Raw genomic sequence first — 16772 nt, 5'->3', positions numbered from 1 at the left:
TTGTAGCAAAGCAAGAATTCAACTAAATTACTTCCCTCCCTGCTCAAAGAAAAGCAACTTCTCTTACAGACCTGTTTAAACTCTGTTGCATGCCAGAGTAGGACACTATTCTGACAATAAAACAAGTGGTTAAAAGACACATAAAAATATATATACCACCGTGGTACCTATATAATTTCCAGAACTATTTGTTTTTGTGCAAACATGAGCTAGTAGAAATCAACCAAGGAATCATACAAATTGGCATTTCTCAGAGCCTGAACAAACAAACAAATTATCACCTTGTGAACAGCAAAATCTACCATTGTGGTTGGGAATGTGATAGTTATCTTTATTGAAAGCTTCTTTTTCTGTCATCTTTCTTATTACAGGATGATTTTGCAACATTTTTTGATTATTTAATGGAGTCTTTGAAAGTTGATGCAATTTTCCAAAGATCATGGGTGTGATGCATGGGTGTGCATCATATTCATCCCCCCACCTTCATCCTACAGCTCACCTGGAGTGTCCATCTGTCAGTCCCATCACTCCTGGAAAGGTTTCCTAAGGCTGTGTCAGTGCAATGGCATCCCACAAGCCTGAATTTCACAGCAGAGGGTAATTAAAACTGGATGCCCCAGCACTAGGGAAAATCTCATCAAGAAGAAAATTTTCAGCACCATATAAATCCTCTTTTGGGGTTTTTTGTTTGTTTGTTTGTTGGTTGGTTGGTTGGTTGGTTGGCTGTTGTTTTGTCTTGTTTTGTGTTTTGTGTTTTGTTTTGTTTAGTTCTGTTCTGTTTTAAGGGTTATTCCAGTACACTGTTCTGTTCTGCAAAGGGTTAATATCAGCATTTTGCTTAAGCATATTCCAACTGGCCTGAGGTTCACATCTCTCAGACTGAGACTTAGTGCACTCTTCCACTTGTTCCTACAAGCTGTACCTTTCATTAATTACATGCCCAGCTTCAGTTCCTCTGGCCCTCTACATTTCATACAAGACACTGCCTTAATTAAGGTGAATAACCCCCTAGATAACTGCTTGTCCCCATAAATAAAAGAAACAATATGTATACACACCCATTTGTCACATTAAAGACAACTTGATCTCAGGTACTTTAGCAGGTGACATGCAAGAGGATTAGAGTTTGAACCATTGGGTTAAGTCATATAATTTTTTGTCAGTGTAACACAGAACATTCCTTTCAGAGTAATTTTCTAGACAATCCTTAATGTTCAAGGATTATTTGTCTCATGGCAGTCTCTGCAGGAGGAAGAAGAAGAGCCTCCTGTGAATCAGGAGCCTGCTGCACTCATATAGTGCAAACACCAAATTTTACAAGGATCACGGACCTGGAAATCAAGCATGGGCTGTTTTGTAAATTAAAAATGCAGGAACTATTTTCCACTTTACTGCATATGGACAATTATAATGGGCTAGTGTGCTGGTTTTGGCTGGAGTCAATTTTCTTGACAGTGACTAGTATGAGGCTGTGTTTTGGATTTGTGCTGAACACAGTGTTGATAATGTAATAAATAAAATAAAAGAGTTTTTTATTGTTGAGCAGACGTTACTCAGAGCCTTTTCTGCATGTCAGACTGCCACACTTCCAGAGAAGTTGGGAGTGGTTGGAGGACTGGGAGGAGAAACAGCCAGGACAGGTGACCCAAACTGACCAAAGGGATATTCCAGACCCTGTGACATCATGCTCAGGATATAAACTGGGGAGAAAAGGATTAGGAGGGGGATGTTTGGCATAATGACATTTGTCTTCCTAAGTAACCACTACAACTGATGGGGGCCTGCTGTCCTGGGGATGACTGAACACCTGCCTGCACATGGGAAGTGGTGAGTTAATTCCCTGTTTTGCTTTGTTGTGTGCACTGGTTTTGATTTCTCTATTAAAGTCTCTTTATGTCAACCCTTGAGTCCTCTTTGTTTTACTCCTCCTATTTTCTCCCTCTGGTGGGGGAGTGAGTGAGCTTGGGGCTTGGGGCTGCATGGGGCTTGGCTGCTACCTGGGCTTAAACCATAACAGCTGGCAAGTCCAATATTAGGCTTATTTTTTTTCATTATCATATTGTCTTCAAACCTCTACACATGTTTTACATGGGGTGGGGAGGATGGGGGGGAGGAAGAGATCAAATCTCAAAATGTTTTAAGATTGATCTTTAAGGGGAAAAGAGAAGAACGTGCTCCCCAGTCCAACAATCACAAGAAACTCTAAAACAGAGAAACTGAAGCACATGCATTTGGGTAACAGCATGACTGGGAAAAGATCAGCAGAATTGTTTTCTGAAAATGTGAAAATTTCCAACTAGATAGTGTCTCTTCCTGCAATTTCCCTTGAAATCCCCAGGAGTTTGAAGATGCAAATAACTGTAATTACAGGAGGAGAAAGAAAGCAGTTCTTTAAAGCTGATGGGAGACAAGAGTTTGCCTCTCAGACAGCTGAATTTGCAAGGCTGCAAACACAAAGAAGCACTTTTAACTTGCAGTACATATGACATCAGCACCCGGTGCTCACAGAAAGAGATGCCTCTGTACTGGATTTACCAGGCTGATTTTCAGAGGAAAGCCATCCCAACCACCTTTGTACTCCTCAGTGGCTGTGAGACAGAAGGTGCAATGTTCCCAGCCTGGGTGTCACTCTAGCTGCTCAGTCAGGAGCAATCCTTTTGGCAAAAGCTCCTCATGCATTTTTTTTGTCTGCCTTGTCAGAGGAAATTCAGACACACAAACTGCCATCCACTGTCTCTGGTGTAGCTGAGAGTCATCCCACCAGAGAAGAAAAAACAATCTGCATTTTGAATAATCTTTTTCCAGATGTACTATCTTGCATTTGTCAGAGTGACTTGTTACTTCCTGCTTCTCTTTTTTCAATGGCATTTTCAGTATTCTTCTGTATCATCTGTTAATTTCATTAACACACTGTTTGATGATCTTGAAGGGGGTAACCTAAAATTATGTTACATAAAACCGGATACAAACTCCCTTTTCCTGCAGCATCCCACCACTTACCTCCCACTCATCTCTGTGCCCTATTACTTAGCATGACCTCTTTCCTCGCCTTCTGCAAGAGCTCACATTTTGTTCATATGGTATAAAATTTCCAGGTGAAAATTCCTGAGCTACTGGGCATTGGTTTCTTAGCCTGGAATTACTTCTGGGTTTTTTTGACTGCTATTTGGTGAATTTAAAGACTGAATTAAATTTCTCTGAACTGTTGCAATAGCAACAGTTTTGCACCAGTTCTGTGATGCTCTAGTAAAATATGGGCACATGCCTACAGACACTTCTTTGTTACAAATTATAGTGGTAAAAGTAGGTACCTCATATTGTCCCAAAAATGTTATATTTTCTCACTATTAACTTTGTTAATTAATATATAAATACATATGTATATATACATTGAAATTATTTTATGGAGATTTTTCCAGTAAAATCAAGGAGATTTTACTGGAAAAATCTTACCATAAAACCATAGACCTATTGATGATAACCCTGCCTGCAAGGGCTATTTTGAAAACACTGATCTCTCTATTGGGAACATTCCTGATATTTGCCTCTGCTTAGTCAGGTAATTTTAGATTAAGAGTCAGCTGCAAACCATATATAAACTTAATTACAGAAGGGATTCCTTGTTAAGGTTCAAAGTCATAGTGTTGAAATTTATTAGCTAAGACATATACTGCATTAGAATAACACAAAGTCTTTTGCTTGCATAACCACTGCAAACTTAGGGTTCACTGCATTAGGGATATGCCAAGTGGCAATGGACAGAAACAAGACAGAAAGAGGATAATCCTCAGCTGGCTGCACTCCCACTTATGTAGTTTATGTGGGATGGAGAAGTGTGCCTGTATGTGGGAAGAGATGGGATGGGGTTGAGCTGTGGGCTGTGGGATGTGCCTGCAGAAGCACATGGCAGCACAAAGGAGCACATGGCAGCACAGAGAGGCTGACCCTGGGGGAAGGAGGTGCCACATGCAGACTCTGGGTGATGGTAAACTATTTAGGCAGCTAAAGATATTACCTTGCTTATTTTTGCTCGGTAGTGCTTGTTGTTTTATTAGATGCAGTGTTTCACTGGGTTGAAAAATGTCCATGTTAGACCTGGACAACAAAAAAAAGAGTGCAGAAATGGGAGTGCACAAAAAGAGTGCACAAAAGTCTTATATGTTCTTAATATTTTGAATCATATTCAGAGTGACCTAACTACTGTCCAACAGCACTTTTGTAAATTACAAGCTCACTTGGACTTACTAAGAATCTTGAAAGTGGGAAAACCCTTTCCGTTGACAACCCGGAGCTGAAGATACACTTGTGTTTCCAGATTCCAGTCCATGTTGGATACCTGCAAGAATGATCCAACCAGCCTTCATTACTCCAGCTCTATCATCAGCTCGTGGGGAAGCTGAGGGAACAAGATGAACAGAGCTTGTTTGGTTCAAGCAGTGGGCTAAACTTGTTCTAACACTAGAAATGTTTTGTTTCATGATTCTTGTTTATATAAAACAAAAAACGGGGAGTTGTGGGAAGAGATGGGATGAAGTTGAGCTGTGGGCAATGGGATGCACCTACAGAAGCACATGGCAGCACAAAGGAGCACACGGAAGCACACAGGCACATGGCAGCACACAGAGGCACATGGCAGCACACAGGCACATGGCAGCACAAAGGAGTACATGGGAGCACAGAGAGGCTGTCTCTGAAGCACCCTGGGGGAAGGAGGTGCCACACGGCAGACTCCTATGGGACACGAGCCAGCTGGAAGCTGACAGGCAGGTTTACAGGACGTGATCACCCCACAGAAGGACATTCAGAGGCACCTTGCTGAGGTGGCAACATGGGATAGGTCACATAGTGAGAGTTACCATGCAAGGAAATACTGCGCTTGAAGAAGTGTACAAAACCAGCTTGTTTCTCTGAATAAATGGTTCAGATTCCCGGCTGGTCTGGGCCCCTTACTGCAGTCATTACACCTATACAGAATGCTACAAAAATAAATACTTCAAATAAACAGATATGGCAGCAAGAGCAGCTCAGGCAAAGGTGCTGGCAACTCAAGACAGGTGTGGTGGTCTTCTCTGGAGGTTGTACAAAGCAAGTACTTCCAAAACAGTGTCACATTTCTGACCCTGTTACTTGCACTAGTGCAGTTATTTCATGTGTAACCCACACTGCAGTTGAACATTGTGAAAATTTTCAGTGTCGATCCTGCTCCCAGCAAGGTCAAAACTGAAAGTCTGGTCCAGTTTCTGCAGAGGCACCTATGAAGTTTTCTGTAAAAAGTTTTCACTGTCCAGCTTGTTTAAGCCTTGTATTGCAAATGTCACTAATCCTTGTTTTATAGGTCCTAATCCCATTAAATCCAGAAGCCCCACTGCAGAGCTGCTGCCTAGTCAATTCACTATCTAGTCCTTATGTATTATTCTTTGAGTTTTGTTCTTTGTGCTGAACTTCACAGTGAAGACTCAGGCAAAGAACTCATTGAGCACCTCGGCCTTCTCTGTATCAGTTGTTACCAGTTCACTCTTTTTGTTTACCAGCAGGGATACAATTTATTTGGCCTGTCTCTTCTGACTTATATCCTTACAGAATTCCTTCTTGCTATTCTTTGCATCCCTCTCCAAGCCCAGTTCCATCAGTGCCCTGGCTTTCCTCATGCTGTCCCTATACACCTGAACCATATCCCAGTACTATTCCCAAGTCACCTGTCCCTCCTCCACTGTGCATTTTCTTCTTTTTTCTCAATTTGAGGAGCAGATCTTTGCTCAGCCATGCCATTTTCTTGCCAGCCTGGCAAGATTTTCTACACATCATGATGGTGAGCTCTTGTGCTCTAAGAAAAATGGCCTAAGAGTGCTGCCAGCTCGGGTCAGCCCCTGTGTCCTTAAGGACGGTTTCCCAAGGCATCTCATTCACCTACTCCTTAAACAGGTCGAAGTTTTCTCTTCTAACCTTCAGAGTCCTGACCATTCTCCTTGCCAGGCCCATGCTCCATGAGATCACACATTTCACCAGGGCATGGTCACCACAGCCCAGGCTGTGTGCAGACTTAACCCCTAAAATGAGCTCATCCGCATCAGTGAGCACCAGGCCCGGCCACGCTTCTCCTCAGTTGGTCTGGCCGGTACCTGGACCCAAAGTTGTCCTCTGCACACTCCAGGAGTGTGCTGGATTGCTTACATCTGGCTGTATTGCTCTGCCAGCAGATGTCTGGGTGGCTGTACCCCCCCATCAGGATGAGAGGTGGTGAGGACAATGTGCCCTGCAGCCAAATAAAGAAGGCCTCATCAACAGTCTCCTCTGGATCAGCGGCCTGTATGTGACTTCCACCACCAGGTATCGTTTCTTCGTCCTGTCCTTGTTTTTTAGCCATAGACACTCAACCTGTCCGTGGCTGTTTCCCAGATACAGCTCTTCACAACCTATCCCTTTCCTTGATATAGAGGGCAACATCCCTGCTCCTCCTTGCCAGCCTATCTCTTCTGAAAAGCTTGTACCCTTAATTACAATGCTCCATTTATGTAACTTGTCCCACCATTTTCAGTGATAACAATTGAGCTACAGTTTGCCAATTGAAAATGGTTTTCAGTTCCTCTTACTCGTTATGCATGCTGTGTGCATGGGGGTAGAGGCCTTCATCTGGGCTGTTGACCTCTTCAGCCTTTGGCAGGAGTCCTCCTCCTTCCTTTTCCTTTGGGAAAATTTACAGGTATTTTGCTGCTGTTCCTTAAAGTCCTATTGTTTCCTGATTCCTCACTGACACTTGCTAGAGCATCATTTTGCCCACTAAATCTAGTTTAAATCTTGGCTGTAAATCTTGTGAACTTGGTCCCCAGACCACCCTTACCCTGCTTGGTGAGGTACTCCACAGCTGGTGCCAACATGCCCAGGCTCTCCAAGGCACATTCCAGACCACAGCCTCAAAGCCCTAAGCACAGCATTGTCCTGCAGCCAGTCGTTCACCCCATCCACTTGTTTCACACCGCCAGAGTGCCTTTGCCTTACCAGGAAGGAACGCTACCTGTGCCTCCAATCCTTTCAACTTCTTTCTGAGGGACATGAAATCCCTTCCAATATTTTGGAATCTCTTTGTCCCAGCATCATTCAGTCCTACATGAAGGAGTAGAAGCAGATTACAGCCCTCAGCTTTCAGGCTTGGTAGCCTCTTTTCAATGTCCCGAATATGGGCCCAAGGTAAGGCAATTCCATTGTGTTTTCTCAGAATGTGTCGTTGTTTAGGTCAGATTATTTTGAGTTTTCTCTTGCATCTAAAGTGCTGCAAATTTTTACAGCTTCCAATTGTCAATGGATGTAACAAATGCAGTCCTTGTTCATTCAAATAAGCTGTGACTGAAGCTGGTGGTTAGTAGCAAATCCAAGAGGCATCCCATATGTGTGGGAGGGAAATGCTTCATATATGTTAATTTTCTTAAGGGTTCATAAACTTACAGTTAATGTACTTGGAAATTTTTGAGGAAACAGTTGGCTTTCCTAGAAATTACTGGATAATTCCCTTAATGTTATTTCACTTCAGGATTTCCCAGTTTGTGTCTAGTAGGAATCCTTCTGACACTGAGTGTGTGATGTGGAAGACCTCAAGGCCTCCTTGTGCTCAGCATTTCAATACTTATCATTCTAAATATATATCCAGCCTGTATAAGGTGTTTTGATCCTGAATTCTCCCTTACTTTGATTTTCCTAAAATAAAAAATTCTATAATTTCGTGTAATTTGTGAATCAACAGTAGGGCCAGTCACACCCCCATAGGTGTGCACGTGTTCTGGTCTATGATGGAACTGAGTTCCTACATCCATGCCTGGCAAGAGCTGAGATACTGCAGGGAGATCTGCAGTTGCTTTTGTGGGGATTGTGTTGCATGGACTTTCCAAAATATGTTACTGAAAATCATCATCTTTAGGCTTTCTTTTAGCCTTGGCAAATGCTTGTCAAGATCACCAGGACTGCAGTGCACTGATTTAAGAAGGTAGGAATGTACATGACAGCTAAGAGCTTGCTGGTGTTGGGTGGCCCTTGGTGTGCAGGTGCCCCTAGTGTGCAAATGTTGAGGATCATGAAGCATGTTAGAGATTTCTGGAAGTTTCTCTCCAGGCACTGCCTGTACTGCTATTCCTTGCATGCTACTGACCACCTAGTATCCCTGTTTCTCTCACTCTCAGAGGCAGCATTGTTCCTGGACTGAATATTATCTTTTGTTGTTGCTCCTTGATTTCTACAGCGTGCGCCTGCCTCTGAAATCTACATTTCTGGTCCATCCCTGTGCTGTGCTATTTAACTCTGTGCAGCTTGGGATGCCCTTTAATACAGAGTTGCCATTTCTAGTAACAGGTCAAGGTACGTGCTAAGCTAAAGGCCTCAGGACGCACCTGGATTGACACTGATAGTTTTCACAACATTCAACTGCAGTATGGGTTACACATGAAATAACTGCACTAGTGCAAGTAACAGGGTCAGAAATGTGACGCTCAGTTTTGGAGGTACTTGCTTTGTACAACCTCCAGAGAGAACCACCACACCAAGAAGCCCAGGGCAGTGAAGGACCAAAGGAGCTGCATCCACAGTGGTGACCATCTTCTGCTTGCACTATTGCTCTCCTTCCCTTTACACTTAAATGTTACCAAATAAAGTCAGTGTTGTTGAATAGGCATTTGGTCTTGTTTGCACTTTGCTTTGGCCAGAGGACTTTAAAACTGAACAGGTCCTGAACATAAATCTGTTTGGCCAAACTGCAAAAAAAAAGTAACTCTAATGAGACATGCAAACATTTTTCCTGTTTACTTAGTAGTGCTAAAAAAGAAGCTTAATTTAAAACACTGTATAAATTGGAGGCAGTGCACTTCAGGAAATATGGGCAATCAGAACAAGGCAGAGAAAAGTAAGTAACTGATGATAGGCCAGGAAACATAAATAATAAAGCAAAACTGAAAGAATAAGAGAGGACATGAGAAGATAATAAAGTTCAAACATAATAAAAAGCTGCAGCAAAGAGGAACATCATAAACTGTGTTCAATGACTGCAGAGAACAGGATAGGGAATAATAGTCTTAAACTGTTGCAAGAATGTTTTTCTTAGAGACAATTAAAAATTTTCTAGCGCTAAGACTGAAGCATTGGAACAGATTGCTTAGGGTGATTGTGCAGGGTCTATCATGGCAACAATTAAAGGTCCAGTATACATGCCAGACCTTGTTCAGGTACAGATGAGTTGAGTCAAGGATGGACTACAGAACTTGTCATGGACCCATCTAGCCCTTGTTTATCTACTGTAGGTATTAATCTGTTGCATCGTCTATTTCATGACAGAACAAGGAAATATTTCAGTTGCCCACAGGAATACTTCTTTGAAAGAGTAACAAAAACTGCACTAGCCTGACACACAACAGCCTCATGGGACAGTTAAGAAAAAAAAAAACCCTGAGATACATACTGGCTGTGCTTTCTCAATCATTCTTGTTTTAAGTCCTCTATCACAGAACAAGATGAACTGTCTGATCATCAGCCATTAAAAAAAATCACGAACTATTGCCGAAGGTGCTGTAGTTGTTTGACACCAAGGTTGTGAAGATTCCAAGAAGCTGATCAAAGACTCTGCTGCCAAAGTGGGAGACAATACCTTCACATGAAGGATGGGAAGCAAGGAGTTATATGCTACAGACAAATATTCCAGAGCTATCCAGATTGCATGAAGCAATTAGGTGCTGAAGTCCCAGTGCATGAAGTGCATATTGAGTGCATATTGTATCCAAAATTGAGTTTAAATGGGATTAGCTAAAAATCCTAGGAGATTTGAAAACTGATGTAATAAGATACATCTATGCTTTAATTCCAGGCAAGCATGAGGACATCTCTGCTAGCTAACTATCCAACTCTTTATTCATGTCCATGCATGAAAGTCTGAAAAATGAGAAGAGCCCAGGGATTAACAACAGTGGACAGAACCTCCTGAACTCCCAGACTGCCCATGGTAATAAGTCAAAACAAAACTGCTGATTTTTAATGGGATAACTGTAGGACTTCCAGTAAATTCCCATTGCTGAGAGACAGGCTTAGAAGGGCATACAGGCGTTTAACATGACAAAAAACATACGAGGGATTCTGCAACACTATTGCGACTAACAGGCCACATCCAAATTCCTATGATTCAGGGTTAAAGGAAGATGTGAGTTACAAATGTCTCAAGTTGAATACCCCTGAATTCATCAGAGTCCAAAGAAACTGGATAAAAAGCTAACCAAGAGGATGGTGCTTCAGCTCAGCAATGCAGAACACTCGTCAGGGTAAAGCAGAGATTGAAGTGACAGGAGAAAGGATCATAGTTTCTTTTCCCATAGTACATAATATTCCACAACACAGAAAATGCAGTTGGGAAAAGGAACACAAAATTAGGCATGGATTCATCAGAAGGGAGCCAACAACTGGACCCTCTAGGGACAAATTCACAGTTCTTACTACCAATCACAAAAACTAGAGGCAAAAGCATCCTCTTCAGTAGGTTATAAGTCATAGGAAGGAGACCAGAGAGGAACTTAAAACAGTCACCAAATAGTTGCAATCAGAGGAGGCAGAGGAAAGTGCCAGGATTTGTCAATCTTTTCACCTGCTGCAGAAGACTTAAATAATAAGATAGGAAAATAAATAAGGAGGATAAGACAAGGCAAAGGACTACAGTTAAATTCAGATCTCTGTAACAGTGGCAGCAACACCAACAAGGAGTGGAAAATGGAGCTGACTGACAGCTGGTGGGCTGCAATGGTCTGGAGGGAAATGCCTTGGCCATGATGACAGGTAAGAGGTACCTAACAGCTGGTCTACAACTGTCATTAGCACAAATGGACAAAGACCATAAATTACTATAAAGAATCATCCAGAGGCTGCACAGAAAAATCCAGGTTTGGAGAAAGCACCATGGAAGCCTTTATCCATGCAGTGACTGTGGTACTGATGCCTTGAGATGCTACCTAGAACAGAGGCTGGAGAGAGTTAAAGGAATAAAGTAGGTATTTATTAGAAAGGCCTTCAAAGGATACACCTTGGGCAGCACAAGAGCCTGGCCAAGGCTACACCCAAGATGGACAATGGGTCACGAGTTTTCATTTTTATAAGTTTTGGTCCATTTACATATTGGGGTTAATTGTCCCATTACAGCCTCAGGTTATGAAGTCCCATCCTCCAAGATTGCTCTCTTTAATTTGCTGTTGTTTGTACTTTTTGGGCCTGAAGCTGCAACGGTGTCCTTGGTTCTCAAGCTGAAAAAGGATTGTTTTGTCTAAGTAAACTGTGAAGAGGACTTGCTAACACTTCATGTGAAGCTCAGAGTAAAGCAGTAATGCAGTACAGACTCTGGATAATATGAAAGCTAAAACTGAAGGCATCAGTACATCCGTAAACAATTCTAAGGAAACAAACAAAATAAGCCCACCTTGTTTCAGTAATGCAGAAACAAACTCCCCTCTGGACTCTGACCACTTTAACACTAAATACAGACACATAGAGGACCAAGATTATAGCTTGGCAATTTCTAAAAGCTTTGAGAAGCTTATAAGAAAATGAGATTTTTTAAAAATTAATATGATAGAGTTCTCATGTTCTAGTTTGCACCTAGAGTTCCATCTGTCATAGCAAATATTTATTTGTGTTGATATTTAATGTTAAAAATGTTTCCCAAGACAACCCTTGTTGGTGAACATCCCTGAAAATCCAGTTTATGGGCTATGCCAAATGAACCAATCCAAGAGTTAAAGTATAAATAAAACTTAAGTTTTAAATACTTTTAATACATATCTGCACAGGCACTGCTTTAAATTCTAGGCTGCTAGAACAATCATTCAAGACAATTACTGTAAGTAATGACAATGAACACTTATGAGAAATTTCAACAGAATTTTTCCAGTGTTCATTTACAGAACTAATTCTTTTAAGAATTAGGAAACAAGATCTAGCTGATATGAAAAACAACATAAAAGGAGAAGTTCCTCTCATTCTCAGAGAACAGCTGCAGCATTTTTCCTCATCTGCCTTTCCCTACAGCTCTGTTCCTAAGACACACTGTCTCAGTTAACAACTAACAAAAGGAAAAGATAAAATGCTAATATTCAGACTAAAATTAAGAACATACTAATCCTTTAAAATTATTAATTGAGATTTTAGAGAAATTTCTTCGAAAATACTTTATTTTGAAGGGCTATAATTGGATGAAACATAAGACAATAAACAGCCTTAAATGAAACAATGCCATCTTATGAATTTTTTTTTTTTTTTTGCAGGAAGTGCTGTATAGGGAGGTCTTTAACAGGTTTTGTTAACAACTCCTTCTCTCCATCTGGAATTTCCTTCTCTTCTCCACTTACTTTCCACCCATCTACTCAGTCCCTCATTCTACATATTACAGCTGCAATTTTAAATTAAACATTGATTTGTTATTATACACAAGTAAGTATTAAAATAATTTTACAAGGGTCAAAGACAAGTTGTTGACTATGTACTGAAGTTCTTCTCTTACCAAAAGACTACAGTACTGAAAGCAGTGGAAACATTTCGTAGTGGGTATTTCATGCTTCTCACTACACATTTTGAAGTCCGACTTCATTTTCACTCAAGTATAAAAATAATAATTGAAAAAGAATGATAAGCTTGCAAGAGGAAATAATATAAAGAAACAGTGATGCAGAACAATGCTTAAATAAAAAGTCTAAGCTCTCTTGACTATCAGGACCACCGTCTTGAGGTCAGGAAGGTGATTAAGGGCTTTGCTAAATATAGTCTTAAAATATGCCTCCAGGTTCTATTCATAAATAAGAAAGCCTGATTGCTTATCATGTCCATTATTCTCTACCCTTAGTGGAAATGCAAACTGCTTGTTATATTGTGTACTATTATAATCACAATACTAAGCATACCTTGTATTATTATAATCACAACATAAAGGCCTAAAGCTAACTTGGGTTCTCTATTCTCCTCTAAAGGACATTCATTAGTTTTAAATGTCCTTTCATTTATGACACTCAGAACTGCAATTCTGTGTTAAAAAATGAGAATTTTCCATATTTATACAAGCTATTTTATAAAGAATAGTATCAGTCTTCAGAAAATGTGAGGCAGGATATACATAATTCAGGTATACAACAAAGTCAATACACACAAAGATCTGGTATTAAATACATGTATCTGCTCTATCCTAAAACATATCCATACAAACTAGGAGGGATAACAAACCTCAACGAAATTTTGCATCAACTTGGCAATAAGCACAGAATTTTTACTACACTAAATTATGTAACTGTCCATTGCAATTTCACATTTTTTTTAAAAATATAAGCTGTATATAATGCTACTGTAGATACTACACATACTGAAAAGGAACATCATGCAAAGAAGTACAGACATTAGAAAACATGTTTTCTAAGATTCACACAGTGTGAACTGAATTGTAACTCATGTGAGTAAACAATGAACTGAATTTGAATATACACAATAACTAATCTAAACTTTGTTTCACTTGCAAAGCAGTAATCTGTTAGCTCTTAACTGGAAAAAATAAAAAGGAGTCTGAGAAATTGTACTGTTTTATTTGGATGTTTATATTAATTGAACATTGTCATGACATGGCATTTGTAAAGTTGGCAGTAATGAAAAAAACGCCAACACTTGGCAATATAATGAATTCACTATATATAAAGAAATATTTTTTCACTTAACTCACAAAGCTAAGTAACTGACATACAGAAGTTATTTGCACAATATAAGTAATTCCTTATTACAAAATTCAGATGTGGGATTAAGCCAGTGTAATTCAACAATCCCTTTTTATACTGCAGCAAGTTCTATAAATGGAAGTAATATTTGCTTTCAAACTTTGACCCACTATCTCAAAAAAAGAAATAAATGTTTCATCTTGTTTCAAATGCTCAAAATTATTCTTTAAACAAATTATTTTTCAAATTTTACGTTTTTTCCACTCTGGCTTGTCTGTTTCATCATCTTCTGGTTCCACTTCTGCAAAAACTGTTTTTGGCTGCGTTCTAGAAAACATTAAAAAGATTACAATAATGGTCAGACTACAATACTTCATCAGAAACTGTATCAGACAGGCACTAGACAGCAACAAAATAGATACATATAGACACTTTCAAAGAAAGAGCATACTAGGCTTGACCATTTTTTATTTTTGACAATAACCTACCAACTAACCTTCTCAGAACTGAAGAAACCTGCAGCACACAGACAAACAAGCACAACAAACACACACATGTTACAAGTATTATTTCCTCATTAGCTTACAATCAGTATCTGTATATTCCATGAACAAAATTGAGACAGAAGTGAGGAACAAATACATTTAATTTCACACTAGAAAAGCAGAGCCATTGGCCTCCTCAATCCATTACTTTTTGAAAAGAAACTTCCATTTTGATACACTGTACAGCAACAACAGCCAGTAAGTGAAAACAGAACAGCTAAGCCAGGTTTCTGGCTAAGCCTATGCATGAAAAACCAGCTTCTTCCCCAGAGACTTTATCTAACACTACTGTCCCATAAAAAATGTAATGATCTTCAGATGAGAACACAGTGTATCTGACAGTCAAGCTTGATTGTATCAATTCCTCGATTCTTGGTGCAAACTTTAAATACCACTTAAACTCTACAAAAGTAATTACCGGTTACTTTCTAAACGAACACAGTATCAAGTAGCAATTCCATAAATTGTTTGGACATTCAGTTCCCTTGTTTTATAGTTTAACAACTGCATGGTCCCTTTTTCCAACTTAATTCTCAGCAGTCACTGCAGAGCTGAAACTATCAGATTTCTGATGCTGCTTGTGCTCAACTTCTCAACATGACAACATATAAAATGCACCCAAGGCAGTCATCATCTCATTACTATATTAACTAATGTTTTTGTATCATTCTAAGGATGTGAAGCGCTATTATTGAAACAACTGTTATTTGGCAAGCTCTACAAATTGCATAAAATTGTGCCTCCCTTACGTAGCACAATAGGCAAAATCCCATGTTGCCTCTGACTTGTGATAGCAAATCATCCACTCTTATGGAGCAGGTTCTCCACTTGTTACACATGTGACACAAACAGGTTCAAAAATCACCAAAATGAGTTAAAGACAACTGCCCTTACATGCACGACCTTTCTATTGCCCTGCCTGCCCCTCCATCCTCCAAGCTTGCCATGGAGGAAAGGGTCATGCTGGTAATTCCAGAGATGGCCCCACTGAAGAACTCCGACTGGCACATGGTCCCTGCGTGCAGGCTGTAGCAGATCTTGCACCCAGATGAGGACCTACACTGTGGAAGTTACATGAGTCCTTCTACTGCCCATGGAAAGCATAAATGAGATTAAAAATATTTTCCAGTTTTAAAATTTCATTATAAAATACCTATGTAAATTCTACTTAACCCATTGCTGAAGAAAGAAGTTAGGAGGGAAAAAAAGAAAATCATCCCTGAATCTGAAACAGACACCAGGGATGAAGGCCTTATTGGCTGAATACTGGATTTTGCTAGCCTCTGAAAAGGAAGAATGTATGGAATCTTCTCTTTTTCTCCGACAAACACATACTGACAAAGGTTTATTTAGCCCATTTTAGCAATGTACCCTCCTTTCACCACAATAGATTAAAAGTATCTAAATGTCCTCTAGGATGACCTCTGTATTAAGAGTTTCATTAGTAAAGCACAACTAATGGAAGCCCATAATTTCTGACCACAAACCTGCAACTGTCATAATTCAGATAAACATTTCCAACTTAGAGGAATGAATAAATTTATGAAACAAGCAGCAAAACTTAAGTTTTTTCCAAGATATGAGTGGCACTGAAAAGGTCATCTGAGTATATGAAAGCTGAGGTAGGGGAAGAAGGAGACAAAAGGGGGGGAAAAAAAAGGGAGAAACCGTACCATAATCTAGAGGTATTCATCTAGAGGTATTCAGCTAAAGCAAAAATATGCAGAGGAAGACAAGTTTGCTTGCTACCTCACTTTTTAAAATTACCATGAAATAGCTATAGCCTCAGCTGAAATGTAAACTGTTCCAGCTCCACAATCTACATAGCTCTAACTGAGGCATGTAGGGTGATTCATATGCCTGACCATTTTAAAACACTGTTTTTGTTATTGCTTTATCAGCAGTGATCATTTAATCTAATTTAAACACCATTTTTTTCTGCTTAGTAACTGCAGTAAATGTAGGAGTTTGCTGTATGATTAAAATTCTTACAAGAATTATCAAAACGAGTTTTCTTCTATTAAGTATTCTTATTTCTGAGGGCTGTGTTCTTTTTCCCCATCAAATTTCTCAGTTTTATTTATACTTGGCTTTGGGGGTTGATTTCAGTTTGCTAGGGATCTGTTTGGCAGATCCCATGGCAGAATACTATAGAGAGCAAAGGGGCCCAAGGAAAGCTGGTTGACATTTGAGGAAATCTCCTCAAAACAGATTACATTTCATCTGCAGAAAGTACCATCTGGCTGTAGCCTGGCATGGATGCATATGGATCTGACTGTGATAAATCACAAACTCCAAAAGGGAAGAACACAAAGGAGGCAAGGGTACCCTCAGCTAAAAGGAACAGAGGCATTCCATGAACACATAGGAACAGAGTCAGGAGAGCCAAAGCTTTGATGGAACTGAAACAGAAAAGAAATGTCAGAGGCAAGAACAAAGAATTTCTACAGCTACACCGACAGCCAAAGGAATATGAAGGAAAATGAGCAGGTAAACCACTAACATAGCATATGGAAAAAGCCAAGAT

General features: G+C 39.9%; 1 protein-coding gene across 1 annotated transcript in view; it reads right to left on the bottom strand.

Annotated features, from left to right (window-relative positions):
* Window positions 1-13553: 13553 nt before the first annotated feature.
* The window catches only part of WDR70 (WD repeat domain 70), a 124772-nt gene continuing 121553 nt past the window's right edge, over window positions 13554-16772 (bottom strand). The window contains exon 18 of the mRNA XM_063179659.1: window positions 13554-14027. Within this exon, the coding sequence (XP_063035729.1) occupies window positions 13943-14027 (85 nt within the window). The 3' untranslated portion in view covers window positions 13554-13942. The remainder of the gene's footprint in view (window positions 14028-16772) is intronic.

The sequence above is a fragment of the Melospiza melodia genome, chromosome Z (assembly GCF_035770615.1).
Source record: "Melospiza melodia melodia isolate bMelMel2 chromosome Z, bMelMel2.pri, whole genome shotgun sequence".
In the NCBI taxonomy this organism is placed as follows: Eukaryota; Metazoa; Chordata; class Aves; order Passeriformes; family Passerellidae; genus Melospiza; species Melospiza melodia.
Note: the sequence above shows the minus strand (reverse complement) of the source record. Positions and strands in the feature narration are given on the sequence as shown.